General features: G+C 31.0%; 2 protein-coding genes across 2 annotated transcripts; one reads left to right on the top strand and one right to left on the bottom strand.

The window, feature by feature from the left end:
- Window positions 1–8012: 8012 nt before the first annotated feature.
- Window positions 8013–14489, bottom strand: LOC110994365 (pancreatic lipase-related protein 2-like). The gene is made up of 7 exons (XM_022260966.2): window positions 14089–14489; window positions 13024–13174; window positions 12565–12713; window positions 12035–12280; window positions 11583–11771; window positions 10233–10398; window positions 8013–8796 (listed from the first exon to the last, which is right to left on the bottom strand). The coding sequence occupies exons 1-7, from the start codon at window positions 14138–14140 to the stop codon at window positions 8730–8732; spliced, it is 1020 nt and encodes a 339-aa protein (XP_022116658.2). The 5' UTR covers window positions 14141–14489; the 3' UTR covers window positions 8013–8729.
- A 1861-nt stretch (window positions 14490–16350) lies between these two features.
- Window positions 16351–20145, top strand: LOC110994376 (5'-deoxynucleotidase HDDC2). The gene is made up of 4 exons (XM_022260978.2): window positions 16351–16743; window positions 16997–17144; window positions 17919–18073; window positions 18154–20145. The coding sequence occupies exons 1-4, from the start codon at window positions 16684–16686 to the stop codon at window positions 18388–18390; spliced, it is 600 nt and encodes a 199-aa protein (XP_022116670.1). The 5' UTR covers window positions 16351–16683; the 3' UTR covers window positions 18391–20145.
- The last annotated feature ends 1218 nt before the right edge of the window (window positions 20146–21363 follow it).

The following is a 21363-nucleotide window of genomic DNA, read 5'->3' on the forward strand; positions in this document are numbered from 1 at the left end:
GCGACTTGTAAAATTAGTAAGGTTAAATAAAAAAAGGGGGAAGGGCAAGAAGTAATAACTATAACTGGTATTGATAATCATTTAAAATATAAAAGGCGCATGAATCTCGATTTCTAAGTTATCTTATAGAGCCTTTGCAAGTAGTAATAAAGAAGATTAGCTTAATATAGTTTAAGATAGCAAGCACAGACTGCATCCTTTCCCTCGGAGGCTACGTGACAATACATTTAACAAAAACGAATTAACAATAATAAAATAGTTTCTCGAACATTTTCACCGAAATTTAAATTCACTATATTTTATACACATTAAATTTAACTTTAATTACAATTGCGGAACTTTTACCTCTTAGTTACTCTTAAGAGTTGTTTGAGACATTTCAGTAAAATTATTAGCAAAGGATACAATGTACCCGGGCATGTTATTGTTACCGCCCATACTAAATTTTAGAAGGGGCAACATCGTACTGAATAATATATACGACATCGCCCTTAATGAATTTAGCTTTAACTACTTCTAGTTTCTGGTCTTAAGACAATTGCTGGAGCATTACACCGAGTAAGAGGAAAAAACTTCTTGTACTTCTTGAGTCTTATTGTGTATCTTATTAATTTAAAGCAATAGCTTAATCTATACCTATTTTACACTAGGCATTTTCACTATTATAGTGAAAATGCCTAGTGTAGCCAGGCCTACCTACTGCTTCTAGAGGCAATTTTTTTTCTCTTTTATTAATACACAACCACTAACCGTCATATACGTAATAGTGGTTGTGATTAATTATGATTAGTTGAACTTTTTATTCTTGAAAGAATCAACATTACTAAATCTGCACAAAGCTGAATATTTTACGAGGAGCATCTGATTATTACGACTTTGTTGTCAAGATTTATCAAGATTTAAAGCAGATAAGAAGATTAACTCAACTAGAAATACTTTACGTTTCTAGAGAATGCAATTTCGCTTATAACATTTTCTATTTTAATTTCCTATGTATTAAGTAGCTTTATTAAAAATGGATTCCGTAGCACAAAGGATTTTATTATAAAAAACTTACTATAATTTAAGAACGTTCCAAGTATAATTATACGCAATTAGCTCTTAATTATCATGACAAAAGCTATTCTTAAGAAGATAATGAATTATCAAACGTAAGGTGGCAAACCAATTTAGTTAAGTATACACGAACAGTGTAGACGAGGAATTCTGCATATTAAATCAAGCGAGCTTGCCGAGGGTAAAGTACCCGGGGACTTGTGACAGGCCAGTTTGTCCTGCAGTGTTTGCTGTAAAACCACATTTCAGCTCCATTGAAAACTTAATTATGACTGTTCCGTCCCTTGCTTACTCCCGCCTAACTCCGCACGACATTACTGCTACATCGTTTTCTTAATGTTGTTATGCGGATGTTAACTTGAGTGTTACTTAGCCCTCTATAACCTAAATATGTGTGACAGCTTTCATTTGGGACAGGCTATATAGACTTTGAATGAAAATTCTTTTTTCTTTATTGATATTGTTAGTATCGACACTATCGACATATTTCTATGTTCACAGAGTGAATTTACAGTAGTGATATTGTGTATATTATGTTTTTAATTTTATATATGTACTTTATTATAATGTGTGCATTTCTGTAATAAATAAATGTTTTAATGTTTAAGTGAAGTGTTTAATTCATTTATTTTAATTACTGTTTATTGGAATGATTTGTGGAAATTATAATAATTTTAATTATCCTAGTTCCCAACGCTTGCGGTTAATTTAGAATTGTTTTAAGTTAGAAACCGTTAACTAGTTCAGTACACGTATCACAACTGTGCATACCGATTTTGAAATTATTTAGCAGAGTGCAAAGTTCTGAAGTTTGCAAACAAGGCATTGTAGGTTACCTACGAGCTACGTTGATTCAACAATTGCACCTCGCACTTGTAAAGGTGGAAAACTGTAAAGTTTGTAGTCGCTTGCCGCCCCACAGCGAATTAAAACTTTTCTGTTTAGAAGAAACACGGCTATACGACTTTATATAGTAGTGAAAAGAAAGTAATAATAGTTTTGAATCGTTATTTATTGAGATATGTACTGTTGAATTTTATAATAGTAGACATGGATATTGCGGATAAAAAAGTGTATTTTATTCACATGATACTCAATGCTGAGCCGAACAAAAAGCAAGGTTTAATTTACGAAAACCACTGTCCGTGAATGAAATGGGCCGTGCAGTGCTATATTCGAACTATTCTGTTTTTACCTCCAAATAATATCACCTTAAATCTTATATTGTTATTTGTATAAAGGGAGAAATTATTGCATTAAAGGTTTGGTAACTTTTTTATTAAGATTATAACCAGTTTCTTTCTTAAAAGTGATGGGGTGGACTAGTGGAATTAAATAAAACGTTAGTAATACTTGTAAGATTGTGTTTACTTGTATAAGAGAAAATATATAATGAATCTATAAATGACAAGGCACATCAAAAGAAAAGAAAACATAATCCAAATTCTAACGTAGAGCATCATAGACAATTATATGTGGACAACATCTTTCAACAAAAAGACATTTATATATATAGACGTAACAGGGATTTATAAAGTCTGCTTGCAGCAGCTGCTGCCTAAAGACACCTTCAAGTTTTCCTTTTTATCATAATGTGCTTCAACTTTAGTGTACCTTTCGTATTTATTCTAATATCAAAGTTGGTAAAGTGAAGCAAGTTGGGGCGCTAAGTGAGATAAATTACAGTTTTAATTAATGCGACGCCCGCTTGACCGTCGAACGTCGTTTGTGTGGAGAATTTCAAAGCCCGTTAACTTTTCTATGCAAATTGCTCCCTGATATTGGTTTTATTAGGAATACTTTTTCTACCTGAAATAATTTTTCCGCAATGCGACTTTCACTTATTGGCTGTCATAGTGTTAGCCTATATTTTATCTGTAGAATTTACATCGATAATATAAACATTTATGCCGCCAACGTATCGGTTATCTAGCGAAAGGAGAGTATTATTATACTGTACATTAGTCAAAGTTTGTAGGCAAAGAAAGCTTGCCTTAAAAAATAAAGAAACTGAATGCGACTCATTATATCCTACAGCTAGCAACATTGTTTCATATTATTATTGAAGTTATACTTCTTTTGGCGCGTGGAGAAAAATGATGACAGCGAATTTTTACAATGCGCGCGCACACCAACACCTAAATTCGACATCGTAAAGTTAGGTCTATGGTGGCATGGAAATCGATAGCTATGTTCAAGTTGTATATTCTAGTATTTTTACATTTTGAACATGTGTTTCGTAACAGTACAATTAAACAGTGTGAATAAATAGATATTATTTTAGTGTTTTTAAATCAATTTCATATACGACGGTGATAGTATTTACTAATAATTTATTTATTTAAATAAAATCTTTTTGATTAATTTAAATATTTAGCGTTAATCACTACTGCATTTTAGTTTTTTTTTCCATACTCCAAAGAAGTATAACTTCTAATGCGTGTACATACAAGTACACACACTCTTTTTTTAACATTACAGTCCTGTAAAAATGGCACAAGATATATTCAAATTATTACATGTTCTTGTAAATTTGATAAAAGCTATAACTTGTTTTTTTAAACATTTTCAATGACCAGTTAAACATTTTATATTTGGATAGGTTATAGCAACCAACGTAAAAACTTTGATTACCACGAGAATTACAGCTTTTCCAAAGCAATGATTTGCCTATTTAGTTTAATTATCTCTGGTAATATTATGATTGACTCGTGCTTCTTGCGGCCGGTTTTACGGGTCTTATAAAAACCACATTACTGAAAAATTAAACGCATAATTAGCAACTTTTCGATGTTACATTACAAATTTGCCGAATAGCTCTCTAAAACAGAAGTGTTTAAAAGTGAAGGAATCGATCACTAAAAATTTCCGAGTATATACTTATTCTGACGAGAGCGACCCAGCGAACCTTGAGATTAAAGTCTTTGCTTGATCCGAGAACAAATTGGCCGACTAATGAGATAGTAGGGGAAGAACGTTTGGATTACCTCTAAATGAATCAAACTTACTTAAACCCTCAGTATCGGATATCAACTTGGAACCTTATGTCATTTTAGTTTAAGTACGTATTACCAACCCAATCCCATTGTGCATTCTTGCGTCAAAATCCACAGAATTAGAATTATAAGTTATATTAGTATAATTAAATTCTCCTATAATCTATATTATCGTATATGAAAATTCAATAAGGGCCTGTTTCACAATGTATGGATAAAGTACCAAATAGCTATTCAACACATACATTATTCGAAAGATAAATGTTCCAAATAAGATACTTCGCGTTTCATGACGAATAGCGCTATCTGACAGTCGTGAAATGCAAAAATACTGTTTATCCTACCAATAAGTAATAAATAGCTTATTTGGAACTTATCCGGACATTGTGAAACAGACTCTAAGAATACTACATACATCGTTAGGTCCAACCAATAATTATACTTACGCTTCAAAAATGTTTCGCTTTAAAAACCTTTTCATGTTGCCAGGTTGTGTTATAGAATTGTTTCTAAGTATTTAATATTTTATGCCTGTGGGTCGGCAAAGCGGTTGGTAAGCCAACCAAAGTAGAAATCTAACTAACTAACACTTTAAATTAATAATAGCTGTCTGTTTTAATAGTTGTTACAAATATGACTATACAAATAAGATTATTGTTAAGCTTATATATATCTTATATCTTTAAACGAGCAATTCTTGTATATATATATAATTGGAATCTCGGAATTGGCTCTACCGATTTTCATGAAATTTTGTATACGGGGGGGTTTCGGAGGCGATAAATCGATCTAAAAAAATTTAAATTTCTAGATGATAATTTAAATTTCTAGAAAATGTCATTTTATTCGTGTTTTATCAACTTAAACATAAACTTACTTACTTTTTTTGTAAGATCGAAAAATATTATTTAATTTCATCATATTATTAGTATGTAATTCGTATTTAAATATAATTTCCAAAAAACGAAATTTATAAAAAAAAATACCGAGCAAGGCTCGGTCATCTAGGTACTATATAAGTTTATTCAAGCATCCTGTCATAGCGATATGACAGCTTCAAATCCTGTACCAAAGTGGTGCGCCGTTAGCTTTGAGAAAATCCTGTTACCCTAAACCATGATCTGACCCGTAGAACGCCGATAATTGACTTGGGGCACTTTGTGAAGACATCGCATATTTATTTAAACATTGTTTAGTACAAAGAAAGGCAAACCACGAACGAAAGGCGTTGGCCTAATGGTAACTATCAACCATAATGTAATTTATTTGAATCTCTGGTGTAGGATGTATGATGTATGATGATATATATGCATGTATGTATGTATATATATGCAATCGATTTGACTTTCACAGCTCTGCTGCTTTTAAAAAAATCAACGGTGTGTGCACAGACGGCTGATCTTAAAAAAATATGTTGACCGTATACCCAAGAACAAGGATAAGTTTTTCTCGTTTTTCTTCGAACATTGGTAGCTTCAATTTCAAAGAATTAAGATTTGATAAAATTACGTTCAAAACGTAAAATAATATTTACTTATACTTGTCACATAATTGCCATACCTATACTTCAAATGTACACTGTTATAAAGAAAAGCTCTATAATTCTGCGATGACTTTTACGAGCGGCCTTACCGCAGCAGAATAACTTTTTTACAGCCGGGTGATCATCGTAGTAATATTCACTAAGATATTGCGGATCCACAAAGTCCAATACTTTTGCAAGAAATTATTATAAAACTCAACGAAGGAATATTGTAGTACATAATATATTGTTTTTACAGATAAATGTAAATGCTGAATTTAAATTGAAAATTAAATTTCACAACTAACATATTGTAATAGTTTTTACATCTAATACATATATAAAATTCTAGTTAGTAAAGTAAAGTTCGGTTTGGTCTGCGAATCGGACTTCTTTTCATCCCCCTAAATGATATGGGTGGTCCGGTCCACCCCTACATTTTATTTTTTAGACAAACTTTTTTGTTTAAATTTTTCATGATACAGCATACAAAAATATATACAACCCTATTTGTTTTATCACTTGAACTCTTGAATGTGTATATAAAAAAAATTTCACAGAAAAACCTAAAAGTTTTCATTCGGAAAAACGAAGTCTCTGGGGTAGCCTATCAAAATGTTCCATGTTAGTATGTACTAAAAAGGTAAGCTAAGTAAAACCACATTAACGCAGCTGGTATTTCTATACCATCACCATTTTAGCATAGGTAAGGGCAACACATTACCAGGGAAGTCTCTGTAACGTTTAATTCACAATTCATTAATTAATTTACAATTCGTTTAGTTCAAAATAATACTTGTTAAATTAATTAAAGACATACATTAAACCTTATCACGTAAGTTTATATTTATTAAGAACATCGCTTTCAGTTTCATGTTTACACAAAATATCAACTTCCGAAATTGACGAAGTTTCGGCGGTAGTAAATTAAATTTAAGCCGACAGGATCAAAGTTAGCATTCACATAACTGAAATGTATGTAATGAAACCATGTGTAATTATCCAAAGAGAAAGGAGCTATAAAGTTAGTGGCTTATACCATGTTTAAACGCTTAGCAAACAGTGGTTATTTCTCGCTTTCAACTTTGATATACGGTACTTTGGTTCCGTCGTAAGTTTCCTGTTGTAAGGTGATTCAAGTAACGAGGGGAAAAGAAAAGCCATATACTTTCTCCCCTTGTCAAGTGTGTGTTTTTAAGTTTAGTATGAGCTAGAAATAAACGAAACATTTATATAATTCCTGCGCTATTATATATTTCATTCCAAAAGTTATGCATTACGAGAGTTATTTATTCGTAGTATGTGCGAAATTTAGTGTCTCAACATGTCATCCTTAGTAGTTAAATGCATTTCGGTTATTTCTATATTAAATTAGGAAATAAAAACCACGAATAATTTTATATTAACATTTGTTTATTTATCCATGAAAATAGGTTAACAAGGTGTTGAACATTTAGTACATTAATCGACTGATTCTAAACCAAGAACACGACGACGTTGCAAATCGTCGATGTTTCCATAGAGACCATCTTTGTAAGCTGTACTTTTTATGACCTATAACTTGTAATAACGACTTTAAAACCAATCGTAAGAAGGTCTTCGTAACGTTTTCTTATATTTTAAAAAGAGCAATACGTTTGTTACATTCTAGGAAATAATGTACACTGCACATGTAGCACTTTTAATTGTTATTGAACTGATTGATTAATTGAATAAAGAATTTTTGAAATTGAAAAATTGAATTGAATCGTAAGAATGTCTATAGGACTAGATATGCAGTGTTTCTTTCTACGTATGTATATATAATTATTAAGTAAAAAGCGATAACAATATGCTTCACTTAGTTTACTCATAAATCAGATGCATAACGTAAGAAAATGTATAGTAGCTAAGGAATGGGAATAACACTAATTCATATTATAGACATGATATGATAAATTCACTCTTCGAAGAAAGAGAAAACAAGGAGTCTCAAAGTGCATCGGAAGCTTGCATTCAGCACGTCCCACTGCGGCACTTTATTCCACATTACTTCTTACGTTGATATTAGAGGAAGCTCTCGAACAAGCACACGGGGAATACAAATCGTATACATACATCCAGCATTTGGCAGCTTGCTCGGGTTTCTTTATAGTTTGTACGTGATTGTTTATTTGTCCACGTGTTTCTCAAACGCTTATATTACTACTTTATCTTTGAGCAGCAAGTTAGACATTGTTTAGCCCACCTTACATATGCTATTTGCCGATGAGTAGGGATGCCACCAGGCTCGAATTTAATGACGTGGAATAAGTGATACGATGATGATCTTATGTTCCAAAATAAACGTATTTTATTTTTTATTTTTATAATATGCTGGTAGTTGTTATTTTTTGTTAATATTATACATTATTTTTGTATAGCCAATATATATATATATATATACAATAAAAAAGTAAGTAAAGAAATAGCTTCATATTCAGCAATAAATAAGAAACGATAAAAGATTTTTTGAAGTCGGATAAGTCGTTTTAAAATTTGTTCGTCACAAATTGATGATGATGAATAATTGATAATGGAACACCAATTGATTGTAACATTTCTTTGCATCATATGAACTTCAAGCAAAAGGAAAGATAACCTAAATGAAATAGGTAATATTATAACAAAGCAAACTAAATAATCTCATTTTATAAAAATAATAAATAAGACTTCGGCCAAAAAGCTGATTAAATATACAACGCTATGAATTATTATGAAACGTAAAATATTACGAACATAACTGAAGTGGATTTTTTAGTATAATTTAAGAGCTGATGAAGGTTTAATCATCTAAATGAAAGCAGGCCACGTAAATTATTAAGTGGAGCCGCGACCCATTTGCTGTCGCAACAAAATACATTTTTAACCTTGGACTAACAGCCTGCCCTGAAATTCTCTACTTAATGATAATTAAATAAATAATATTATAAATATTCATAATCGTTCATCGACATATTTTATTTAATATAAACTGTGTTTAAAGCACAGATCTCTTTTCATCACATCTCACCATTTTAAAAAGGGAATGAGTACTAAGATGAACAGATATTGTTTAGATACATTTTTTGCATCCATATATTTGTAGATGAAATTTTTATTTAGAGGGTTTGAGGGTGAGATTAATATTGTATGAATCAGGTAGGGTCCACTATAGCGTAGGGAGGTTCGGCATTCGTTTTTAGGTAGTAGATTCCGTCTTTCCTGAAAATAAACTCTTGTTTAATTATTATAACACGGCAGTATTCATTATAATAGCTTTTTCATTTTATATTATCTATGTAAAATATGTTTAATAGTTGTATGAATAAGACAGTCTATCCTATTTACTTTTTACTTAAAATTTGATACATTGTCAAACTCATATTAGGAAACCATATATATAAATATTATCACGGTATTAGGTTTAAAATTCATAAAATATTTTTTTTATTTTCAATGATAACCTCAATTTCAATTCAATTTCGTTTTACAATTCCAGTTAAGTTCAAACAATGAAATGATTACAATCTTAAGCAAAGATAAACGATGCATTTGGGCAGACGTCGGGGCTTATAATATAATTTTATTGTATAGTACTGCAAAGCGCTTATTGAAACCATATTGCTTTATATATAAAATAATATACTATAGCTAATTGGTATAAAATAAACAATTTTGTTTTTGTACCTATATACACGGTAATTTCATTTTTGGGATATTGCTTGCCCCAGAATAAACTAAATAAACGTGTTATTTAATCATCTTATAAACCATTAAAATTAATACATTTGTACGGATTTAAAAAAGTAGTTGATCAGTCTGTGTCTGTCACATCATCGATTTTTAAGGCATGCCATGTAACGACGTATTCTTTGCCATACGAGCAAGATTAAAATGTAAAATTCATTAGTACACAAGGATTCAACGCCATGACTTTCGTATTGAGAGTCGAGATGCATAAACGCTACACACTCCTAGCAATTAAATCCGGTACATGGCAGAAAGCAGTTAATCAACAAAGCTTTGAAGAAGCTTGCAACAACCTTGGAAGTCTTAACCCAAACTTCAAGTGTATATTGATTTACTCGAACCGTTGTATTCCCTAAACACAGCTCGGCAGAGAAAGCAAATATTTATGAGTAGTTAAAATCACTTTGCAAGTGTAATGGATACATACACATATTATAGAGTGCTTTTATATTTTCAAAGCGAAATTTGTGATTGAAACGCATATAATGAAATAACGAGACACTTAGGTTTTCAGCTGCTTGCCAAACCAAAGATACATATTTTTTAATACAAACTTTTGGTCGAAGCCTTTCGGTGGAGATTGACCAACTAACATCATTTTTATATTTATTATCTATCTAAATGTTAAAAATACGATGTTCTTTGGTTGAATTTGAGGAAAATTAAATTGATAGTAAAATACGTAATATTTATTTTTTATTTTAATAGAACATGTATCATATTATAGATGTCGAAACTAACTACAAAAATTGCTATTAGGATTGAATAAATACGGGTCTTATTGCTCTATGTAATTTTATAGGAAAATCTTTCAAAACTGTAACGTCACTGTTTTTCATTTACTTGAATTCAGACGAGGTTATCGACCTCAAATACGCATGTCACGTTAATTAATTAATTTTACTTACCCGTAATGAATGTCGAATCCGCCCATGATCAGCGTTTCCCCAGTGCCTTTGCATGAGCCCGAGTAATACAACTCATCATAGTCCTTACATCGCACTCCAACGAAAGCTACATTTGATATTATGGATTCCGCGAAAAACATATGGGCTCGATTGTGTGCACATAGACCTAAAAATACCACCACATAGAGCATAATATGTCTGTTTCATTATTCTTATCTTAAAAGTCGTGAATCGTTCCCTTTCGAGAAGAAAAATACATTGTTTCGCCGCCGTTCGAAGTCGTTAACTGCTAAACCGATGTTTTGGAGCGTAAAAATTTCAAGCATGTTTACGTTAATATGCTTTTTTGTTTAGATTACGTTAGACACCATTAAATAAAAATATGTTTATGTATGAACATAATTAGCGTTATTCAACTGTTAAAGAGTTCTTGACTTAGATTTGCAGTTATTTTTTATATGACATCAAGGGTAAATTATGCTTCATGGTACAGGCTTACTGATCTTTATATATATGAATAAGACCAATAAAATATATTTATATTTCTGATACAAAAACTAAAGTAAATGAAATATCACGGATACATGTTTAGTAGCAATAACTTAAGATTCTGACTTATGTTCGATAAAGGGATTATATATTTCGAGTGTAGTAAGAAAAGTATGATTTACGTTAATAAAATAAGCTGGAAATATATAAAAACTTATTTTATTATCATATTTGATTTTGTTTCCCTGCCTACACATATGTTTGAATGAGAAAAGCGGTATTCGTTTATTTCTTTGAAATGAATTAAAAAAACAGCTGATTCGATTTAACCTGTAGAAAACTTCACTTTTATAAGTGATGTGGGCCATACTTTTTAATATAAAGGATTCTTACGAAAATTAAAAAAAATAATCCAAGGTTGTTGTGATGGTTAAATCTAAATATTACTGTGACAAATTTAGATTATCATTCGTCATGCGCTGCGTAAACTACATATAGATCATACTTGATTGTATGATGACAACAGTAGTTTTAATATCTATCTATGTATTGAAAGTTAATGCTTGCTTATTATATTTTGATTTGATTAATAAATAATAAAGGCCTACAAATCTGCCGATTTTTACAGATAATTTTAAAAAGAACAAAAAATGAAACAAATATAAAATCGTACGTAATATTTCTTATCTTTTCGTTCGTTTTAAAGCTTTTTTCATTCTTCGTATTTTGGTTTCATCGTAACATAGCAGTAAAAACTACTTATTACGCTATGTATAATTTAAACCAATTTGTGTATGATGCATTTTGAATCGTAATAAGACAAAACTTAATGCAGTCTTTAGAATTATTAGTAAGTCTCACCTCGATAGTCGATTCCACAGCCAGGCTGTCGGGTGCCAGCATTCGGGTAGAAGTCTATATGGCCAAGGGGTGACGCGAATCCCAAATAACCCCCGCACGTGTGTATTACCTCCACATGCCTCGCGTCATGCTTGTCTAATCGAGCATCTTTATTCCCAACTGTAAAAAGTGGTAATGCTGGATCCAAACCTGAAATACGAATTCCTGTTTTCAGTATTTTTAAATTAAAACAATTACAATATTTTCATAAACATCACAAACAATTACACAATAGTCATAATAGCTTATGTTAAATTTTCGAGTGCCTTTTATATAGATTTTTTTCTGATAACCTACATGTAAGAAAAATTATAAATTTTGATACGAATACAAGGAAACAACTGAGGCAATATTTAGTAAATAATCTTATTATATTCTCGTTCATACCTACCTGTAAAATGTATGTGGATTACCTGTAATTGTGTCTATGGGCCCTTGTTTCACATAAGCTCCAGCTATACCAACAACGTGTGCACCTAAACTATGGCCTATTAAATGCACATTATCCATGGAAACACCCTCGGTGATGAGAAAATTCAGGAACTGTGTCAGTACGCGCCCAACCATGGCGACATTGTAACTAGCCAGGATATAATTCACATTCGCTGCGTTACCCCAATCAACAACTATTATGTTTATATCACTTACGTTTAGATAGGCTTAAACAAAGAAACAAGTATCATTACCTGAAACTCAACGAGAGAAAGAGAGAACCTAAGTTATTATATATTTTGTTCAAAAGTAACGACTGAAGTGTCGTAACTAAGTATTACTAACTTATGTGAAGTATATTTTGATAAACATAATTTTCATGATTGTAATAGATTAGATTCTATAGTAAGACTTTCCTTTTCGTCAAATATTTTAGATTTATAAACAATAGTATTGATAAAGGGAATAATTAAGAACTATTTTCAAATCAATCAAAAATTTCAATTGTTACCTTCTTTAATTGACTCGGGCATAGGACTATCGCCATGATTTAACCAACCATGGGTCAAAACTTTCACCTTATTGTTGAAATTGAAATGCGAGTTGCGTAATGATGATGAATCATTTATTTTCAGCATTTGGTATTCATAAGGATTTCGCCTGCAAACGAAATGTTTCGAGCCTGAGATATCAATATCCGGAGTGGATTTTCTCCCATTAATATAAATAGCTATAGCCAGAATTTGTAGCTTTGATGGAAATGAAATGGAATGGATTTTGAAATTTTAATGGATAATTCATTAAATACATGACACTAAGGAACAAGAACGCATAAGGCACATGTGGCGCACTACGCCGCCATATTTGGATAGTAAATTACTTTTATTTAATATTGTAATTACAATTTTACTTTCATATTAATTTATAAATTTATTTTAAGAATTATTAATGGTTTGAAAAAAAAGATTACCTTGTAAATAATCTGAACATAACATCTTGGTCGTTAACCCAACCCCACCAAAACCGGGTCTCATTCAGGGAAGGAACAGACGCATGAGTTTGAAGACTTGCAAACCACACCGGATCATATGGTGTAGGCGCTTCCCATTCTATTGCTTTCACTAGAATACAAAAGCCGAGAAATATGATGAACACTGTTTTAGCTTAGTTGCTAGCTTGCTGCTTAGAATCGTGCGTTCAAGTCCAATGGATTTTACTATTGGAACCAGCGCTTCGTAGTAAGTATGATAGAAAAATCGACGACCTGTGTCACAAAATAGTTAGCATCTAGATGAAATTGGCTTAAAGCGAAATATCTGGTTGTCTTTTTACCTGTTTATAGTTTCAAAATTTTAGAAATGCTAATCGGTATTTGAAACTCAAAATGAAATATATTTAATGTTTTAAGTTTATATATAATGAAATATATTATATTTTAAGTAAATTAATATTATATTTACTTATATACGGATTACGATGTTATGAAAATTAATGAATTTCATTTTTCATAACATCGATACTTAATTTTGGCAACTTCGAACACAATAAATATTAAAAAAATTACAATAATATTTCGACACTTCACATCCTGCTCGTTTGCGTCCTATTACATAAAACAGATTTAGTAAAAAAAACTAAGACAACATGCACATATATAATATATAACGACATTTATATCACGACATTATTAAAATATTTATATATTTATTGACCAAATAACATTACTTTTAGTAACAAAATATAATAAACCTAAATCTTCTAATAAGTAGTCTTGATAACAGAAACTTAAAAGTAATACGGTACATTTTAAGAGCTAACACTGCATTATAAAAATAAAATAGTCTTTAATATAAAATGAATGAATAAGAAATCAAACGTTACAAAAATATAATTTAAGAAAGAAATAAAACTTTTTACTCAATATTTTATTCGTTCCATTACACAGCTCAAATTGAATACTAATTAAGGAAGAATTAAGTATAAATACGCTTCATTACGTTAATTAATATTAATAATAGATTAAATTTAAACAAACCTGTAGAAATAAAACACAAAAGTAAGAACATTCCGATGTTTTTCAATAACATAACTAAATATAATAAATAATAACACTAATTTGGCACAAATTTACTCTAAAACTGATCATTTTGGAGGAAAGCGTGATTTGCGAACCGACCTTAAGAACTCCCACATTTTCACTGACTGGACGATGTAAAGAATTTAAATTTGCTTAGCGGTACAGGTTGGATCATTACGATTCATAGAACGCACAACTAGCTTGCTCACTGATCATAATAATCAAGGAGACCTCATTAATAGTACTGGTATTCAGCTGTATGCAATTTCCTGATACCAAATTTAGGTACACAGCGCTGTCTTCGGAAATTAATTATACGTATAGCAACTTAAATCTTCCGTTTCTTTTAACGTGAGCCTTTATCAAAATAATACTGGGAATGTACTCTCTACTAATCCAAAAGAAACCAGTGCTGCTACAACCATTGGTCTTAGCCTCTGATTTCTGTCTATTTCATGATCATTTGTTTTTTTTTCAAACAAACAAGTAGGTATCTAACACACATCGTCGATTTTTTGATTCTAAGACATTCGGCTTTCCTCGCGATGTTTTTCTTTTACCGTGGGAGCAAGTGTTACACACGTACATCGACAGTAATGTCCATTAATCCAAGGTTTGAACTTACGATCTCAGGAACGAGAGTCGCACGCGCAACCCACTAAGCCAGCAGTCCTATATCTATTTGGTCCAATGTAAAAATTGTAATGCCAATTACCACTCCAGTTGTAATAGGAGGAAGCAATGAAGCGTATTTATTACTTATACCCGTCAAAAGTTATATTAAATTATAACATATATAAAATAGAATCCCCCCAACCCTTCTATTGTGTGCATCTAAATTCTAACTACCAGCTAGGACCGGCAGAACCATTACAAGAAAAAAAAAATAACATCCAAATGAAATAACTGAATACTACTTGGTACTATTTCACGTGTATTTAAATACCATATGCCTAAAATTATATAGTATATTCATATCCCTAAAAAAGCCGAACTATTTATGAACTCCTGAAGTACTGCGATTAGGAATGGAAATAAAATGCAAAAAGACCTAAAAAAATACCCAATTTATGAGGTATTGCAACACGAATAAAAAATATAGGATCTTGTGCATTAAGAAAAATAAAAATTGAACATCTTATCTAACTGTCTTTAAGATAAATCTAAAACGTAGGAATAATAGACTATCTCAATATAGCACTAACCCAGATTTGGACTGTTAATACAATATGTTAATAATTTATATTAACAATATATACAACTTGTTGGGAATATTAAAAAAACACTACATTTAACATCAAATAATAAGTCCACTAGTTAGATAGACAGATCCTATTAATAAATTAAATTCCGTTATTCTTTTAGAAACTGATCCAATGATGATAATTCTAAATTTTACATATTCGCGATAACACTCTAGGAAATACTCACTCTCTCACACTCTTATTGCGAGCCTATTGACCACATATAACCGAGATGCGTGGCTTATTCATACCATGAAAAAAATAGCCCGTTAATGTTTCCACGTGACATAAGCGGTAATCAGATTTCATTCATTGAATTTGTATAGTATAGTATAGTATAGTAATTCAATGCAATTACCTAGATCCAATAACGTCAGTAGTAGAGGTAGAGGCCTCCTCACATAAAACGGTCTCCGATGAATCCTCCGCCCATACGGTCTATTCGACTGAACTATTAACTCTTACCATGGCGTTTAAAGAATTGCTCCAATTCGTGTGAGATTGGGCCATGTGTGTACCCCAGCACAATTTACCAGATTTCATATTTCTGATAATGAAATGTGTGAGTGTGAGCTAAATATTAGTGATTTAAATCATATAATTTTGTTCTGTCCCCGGCATAACCATTTCATGTTATCAATAATCCTCTTCCTTCTTCCAGTATCCCGTTACCTACATTTGTTCCTGTTCCGCTTTCACCTTTAAATTATTATGTATATGTATAATTATAATAATTATAATATTTCTTACGGTAAATAATATAAAATTATGTATACAAATAATATTTTATACGATATATTTCATTAATTACTGTTCCTATCCATAATGTAGTATTTTGTATTAGAGATAGTTTTATAACCTGCTGATCCTCTATCCGATGTAAATTTTGTTTGATGCATTTTTTTTTTTAATTTTATGGCAAGAGTTATTATTCTTTTACTTTACTAATTACTAGTCTGTTTCCTTACCTTTGTCTGTGGCAATACGCTCTGCGTGAAGTTATTAAAAAATATATAAAATATATTTTAAATATTATAATACTTATTTTAGAGAGCCGTAAATATAAGTAATGTATACTGCAACTTGTTGCCTGCTTAGTGTTAGCGGCTACAATACTACAAAATAATATAATTTATTATTCTGTTGTGTTAATAACCATTCAAATTTCAAGAATTTTGCATGTTTTTATTGTTTAGGGATTTTTAACAGCTACTTAGTGTTACTGCAGTTTGTAATCAGTTTAAATTGTTGACAGTGTTATTCTGTTATTAAAGGTGATAAGGCATCATAAACCATTCTTAAATTTAACATGGCACCGGTGGATCACACAAAAATTCTTGAATTTTTAGAATTAGTCGGTCGACTTAAGGTAAGTGTGCATTAGGTACGCAAAAATGGTTGAAAAAATATAAATTACCTAACACATTGGATATTTTTACTTGCTATAATACAATATAAGATTCTGTTCCAAAAGAGAAATGTTTTTGAGTCATTGAAATACTGTTCTCAATAATTTTTAAATATGATGCTTAGATGAGATTGCCATCACATTCAGTAAACCATACTATCAAAACACAAACATATGCTGCTTGTGTGGTAACTTTTAAACCTTTCTTCCTCAGCACATCAAGAGAACAGGATGGATATTATGTGATATAAATGATTGTGAAACAATTGCTGGACACATGTATAGAATGGGTCTTATGACATTTCTACTAACTGAAGAAAACAATCCAACAAAATTGGACCGCTTTAAATGTCTGCAAATTGGTAAGATTTAATACTATATATAATTATAGAGCCCTATGCCCTTTGCCCTAAAAGGGCACACAGATACACAAAAAGAGGATTAAAATGGAAATTTGTTTAAATGTACATATAAAATGTATCTGAATAAAGGCTATTATTATTATTATAATCATAGAAATATATGATAGGTAGGGTCTTTGCAATATGGAGGGCAATTCTTGAGAAGTGCAAATCTTACAAAAAAAATAACAAAAAATAACAAAAAAATAACAAGATTAATAAACCAAAAGTGATCTACTTAACACTTTTAAGATTAAATTTTGAGGCATATTTATTATTTCTTTGAATAAAATTTTTATCATTCACTATTATTACCAATATTTTCTTTCTATTATATTGAAAGAAAATTCAACTGCATTGATAATTCTTTTATTTTTCATTCTTCAGCCTTTCTTTTTTCATCAATACTTAAAAACAAAAAATACAAATCATATAATTGTTTGTTGTACAATTACTTAAGTAAATATAATTTTTTGTCTCCCTAAATTTATACAAAATCTACTAAATTTGTTAAAGACAGTATACTATATGAAACTGTAAAAACAATTATTTTTCATAATAGTAGAATAATTGTAACTTACTTTTTTAGACAACCCAAGATTAAAATTAAATTAATATAATTATAAATATATCTACCAGTTGATGTGCACATTTGAGGCTTGGTTATATTTCTATAGTATCATTATACTTTTTCTTTGTTAATAAAACATTGTGACTAAGAGTTTACCATTCAAGCTCTAGTCCATGATTTGGCTGAATGTATAGTTGGGGATCTGACACCCCACTGTGGGGTACCACCAGATGAAAAACACAGGCGAGAGACAGAGGCTATGAAGAAAATAGCAGAATTAACAGGAATTGCTGGAGACAGAATGTATAATCTGTATATGGTAAGTTTCAATCATCAGTTAGTAATTTTAGTTGAAACAAAAAATAATAAATTAAAAATGTTATATATCTTATTTTTCAGGAGTATGAAAACCAAAGCTCACCTGAAGCAAACTTTGCCAAAGACTTGGATAGATATGATATGATCCTTCAGGCATTTGAATATGAAAAAAGGGAAAATTCACCCAAACATTTGGAGGAATTTTTCACCACAACATATGGAAAATTCAAGCATCCATTCATTCAAGATTTGGCCAAAGAACTTTATAGACAGAGGGAAGATTTTGAAAAAAAAGCTTTAGTAAACGGAAATACTTAATTAAATTACTACATAACATTATATTTAGTTGTGGAGATTTTAAGTATAACTCCACAGGTTGCAATAGTATAAGTTAAATGTTACCAAGTGCTACTCAGAAGCACAAAACTGTATTGCTAAAAAGGTTTTATTTTTACTTGTTTTGTTTTGTTATATTTAAATATATTATAATTGATTATCTTAATTGTATTAACTAAAAGTTCAGAAATAAACTATATAGAATTAGGTATGGTTAAAGCAGATCCGTGGAAAGCATGTACCTTTCTTAATAAAGTTAATGGTCTGATTCTAATGGCTAATAATGTAGCATTTAAACCTAAGTGTGGAAGTATATTTTAAGTCAAGTCTTACAAGTCACATATAGAATTTTCTTATTGCTTTTTAAAATATAATGAATACCAGAAACTTTGGCATGCTTATTACATATGTATTCCAGATGTACAGGCAGATATGTCATTCTTCATTTATTATAGCTATATTTTCTAATAAATTGTTTAAAATAGAAGTTTTTTTCTCCTTACATCTTTACTTTGTATTAAAATACTTTTTAAGTTGCTTGTTTTATTTATTAGTCCTAGTCTGTTCCATCCTAATTACTGATTTCAAATTATAACATGCTTCTGCTTAGAATTTATGATAAGAGTTCTTAATAGTCTTAAGCCGGGTTTCCACCGCGAAAGGGTAATGAGTGGGAAATGGTTAGGCGGGACGGAGGCCATTTAAATGAAATAGGTTTACATTTCCACCAACAAAGAGACTTGTCTGTTGATTTCCACTGCAAAAGGAAAATGAGAGACAGGAATCAGCGGAGCGAGCTGAACGAAAAATGAGAAATGGAAAATGAACAAGCAGTTTACACTGAGAGCGAGTTCAGTTGGAGTTTTGAACGTGCGGTAGTGTTTTGTTGCGAATTTGCGATGTTGTCGAGTGACACGGGATCAAGTGAAGACAGTGATTATGTATACAGAAAGAAAAAGTACATATTATCTTAAGCATAGAAAAAAACGTGCAAGACGCGAGATTTTGGTTATGCCAGCACATTCGAGAAAGAACATTGAAAGGGGAAAAATTTAATAACTATTACAGGGTTAGTACTTAGTAGAGAACAATTTCGGGTGATGGAAACCGCGAGCGAGTCCGTTTCAAACTAGTCGGCGAGACCTTGACACAGCGGACTCGTTTCCATCACTTTTTACTCGTTCGATCCGTCCCGCTCAGCACTTTCTGTGTGGAAACGCTACTATGTAATTTGTCACTGCGAGTTGAACGGACTCCGTAATTACTCCGCTCCGCTCCCTAGAACTGAGCGAGTTCCTTTCAACTCTTTCTGCTCGCTCAGTCCTTTCCGCCCGACTATTTGTTGGTGGGAATACAAGTATGCAGTTTACGCTTGCGAGTTAGACCGAGTCCTTAATGGGTCCGTTCCGCTCGCGGTGGAAACCCGGCTTTAAACTTACTTGTGTATGCAATAGTGTTGAATCATTACTTACAATTTTGAAAGGGGCCAAGTTAAGTAAAGATGCGAGTTAATACTTATATTTTGTCCAGATTCACATGTTAATAAACTTATGTTTAAATAGGAGTAGATAGAAACAACAATGTTTTTAAATTTTATTGTACAAAAAGTGAGCTGTTGGCAATACATACAAATTTGTTAAGTATTCAGTCAACTTAAAGACTTTATAAATGCTATAAATCTTTGCATGACTTGTTTGCAGTAGTATTTAATGCTAACATAGATATTCTAACTATAGATCCTCAAACAAAAGTACTGAAGTGTTTAGATGTAATATGAAAGTCACGTAAATTTTGAGACATTATTGCTTGTTGGTCTTTCAATTGATAATTTCATATTTAGATTTTGAGTCTAAAATATTTATCATCACTCCTAAATATAGCAGTCCATTAGAATTTAATTGTAAACATTTGTATTAATTAACAGGTTGTTTTTGGGATGCCTCTTGTTCCTCTTTTCTTCGTTGTTTTTCTCTCATTAATTCAGCATCTCTGGAAATATGTAAGTCAGTTTAATATTTATATGCCTTAACTTTACACAAATCAACACTGCCTATAGATAAATCTGTAACAGGCAGCAATCTATATCTATGGATAAATGGTACTTATTTGAACTTAAGACACAAGCATAATATTTGAAATATTTTAAAAGCAGGATATAATTTCCTTTTACTAAATTTATAGGTAAACTTTATATATTTGGTAAACAGAGATCACATAATCAAAAACTTCACCATAAGCCTCAACATGATGCTTAAATGGTAATATTTTGACATGTTTAGATGAGGTTATAATTTTTATATCTTTTCTAATAAACTTTTTTTTAATAAACATGTTTACCTGTGTTTTCTTTCACTTAATGACATGCCAGACTTTTCACTAGCAGTTTTCTTCTTTAGAATTTCTTGTTGTTTTTTCTGGTTTTTAGCACGAGCTAGGTCTCTCTGGTTTCCTCCTAAAATGTTTACATGAGAATTAGTGCACATAATTTATACAATTGCCTTTATAGCAAAACAGTAATGAAGTTAAAGTATAATTAATGTTTACATTGATAAATTAAACAATAACAATAGTTACTAAGTTTCTGAGTGAAAAATTGTTATATAATTTAGTGTGCGTTTGTAAAGTCTGAGGGTAAAGCCATAAATATTATTAAGGTCGATCAGATGAATATACCGTTACAGCAATAGCTACTGAAATCGAATTTGTTAACATACACCTACACAAACGCACTGCGTGTATATTCTAGAGCTTTCTTTGGTGTAATAATTTTGGCTTAGAATAAATCATCATGTTTATAAATAGAATAGTCCAATAACTTTAATTAATTATGTATTCCGAGATAAACTTACGAGTCATCGTGGTTTTATTAGTGTCTTCAAGCCTTTTAGCAACAAAATAGGTAAAGTTTGGGGCGCTAGAAATGAAGACCGGACGATACGCTAGCCCGGCCGAAAC

This window comes from Pieris rapae, chromosome 1 (assembly GCF_905147795.1).
Source record: "Pieris rapae chromosome 1, ilPieRapa1.1, whole genome shotgun sequence".
Classification (NCBI taxonomy): domain Eukaryota; kingdom Metazoa; phylum Arthropoda; class Insecta; order Lepidoptera; family Pieridae; genus Pieris; species Pieris rapae.

Excerpts from the sequence above, each read along its gene's own strand:
- LOC110994376 (XM_022260978.2), top strand. The coding sequence starts at position 16,684 with ATGGCACCGGTGGATCACACAAAAATTCTTGAATTTTTAGAATTAGTC. Across the intron at positions 16,744-16,996 it reads AATTAGTCGGTCGACTTAAG|CACATCAAGAGAACAGGATG; the intron begins GTAAGTGTGCAT and ends TTTCTTCCTCAG. Across the intron at positions 17,145-17,918 it reads CTTTAAATGTCTGCAAATTG|CTCTAGTCCATGATTTGGCT; the intron begins GTAAGATTTAAT and ends TTACCATTCAAG.
- LOC110994365 (XM_022260966.2), bottom strand. The coding sequence starts at position 14,140 with ATGTTATTGAAAAACATCGGAATGTTCTTACTTTTGTGTTTTATTTCT. Across the intron at positions 13,175-14,088 it reads TTTGTGTTTTATTTCTACAG|TGAAAGCAATAGAATGGGAA; the intron begins GTTTGTTTAAAT and ends TTTGTATTCTAG. Across the intron at positions 10,399-11,582 it reads CTGTGGAATCGACTATCGAG|GTCTATGTGCACACAATCGA; the intron begins GTGAGACTTACT and ends TGGTATTTTTAG.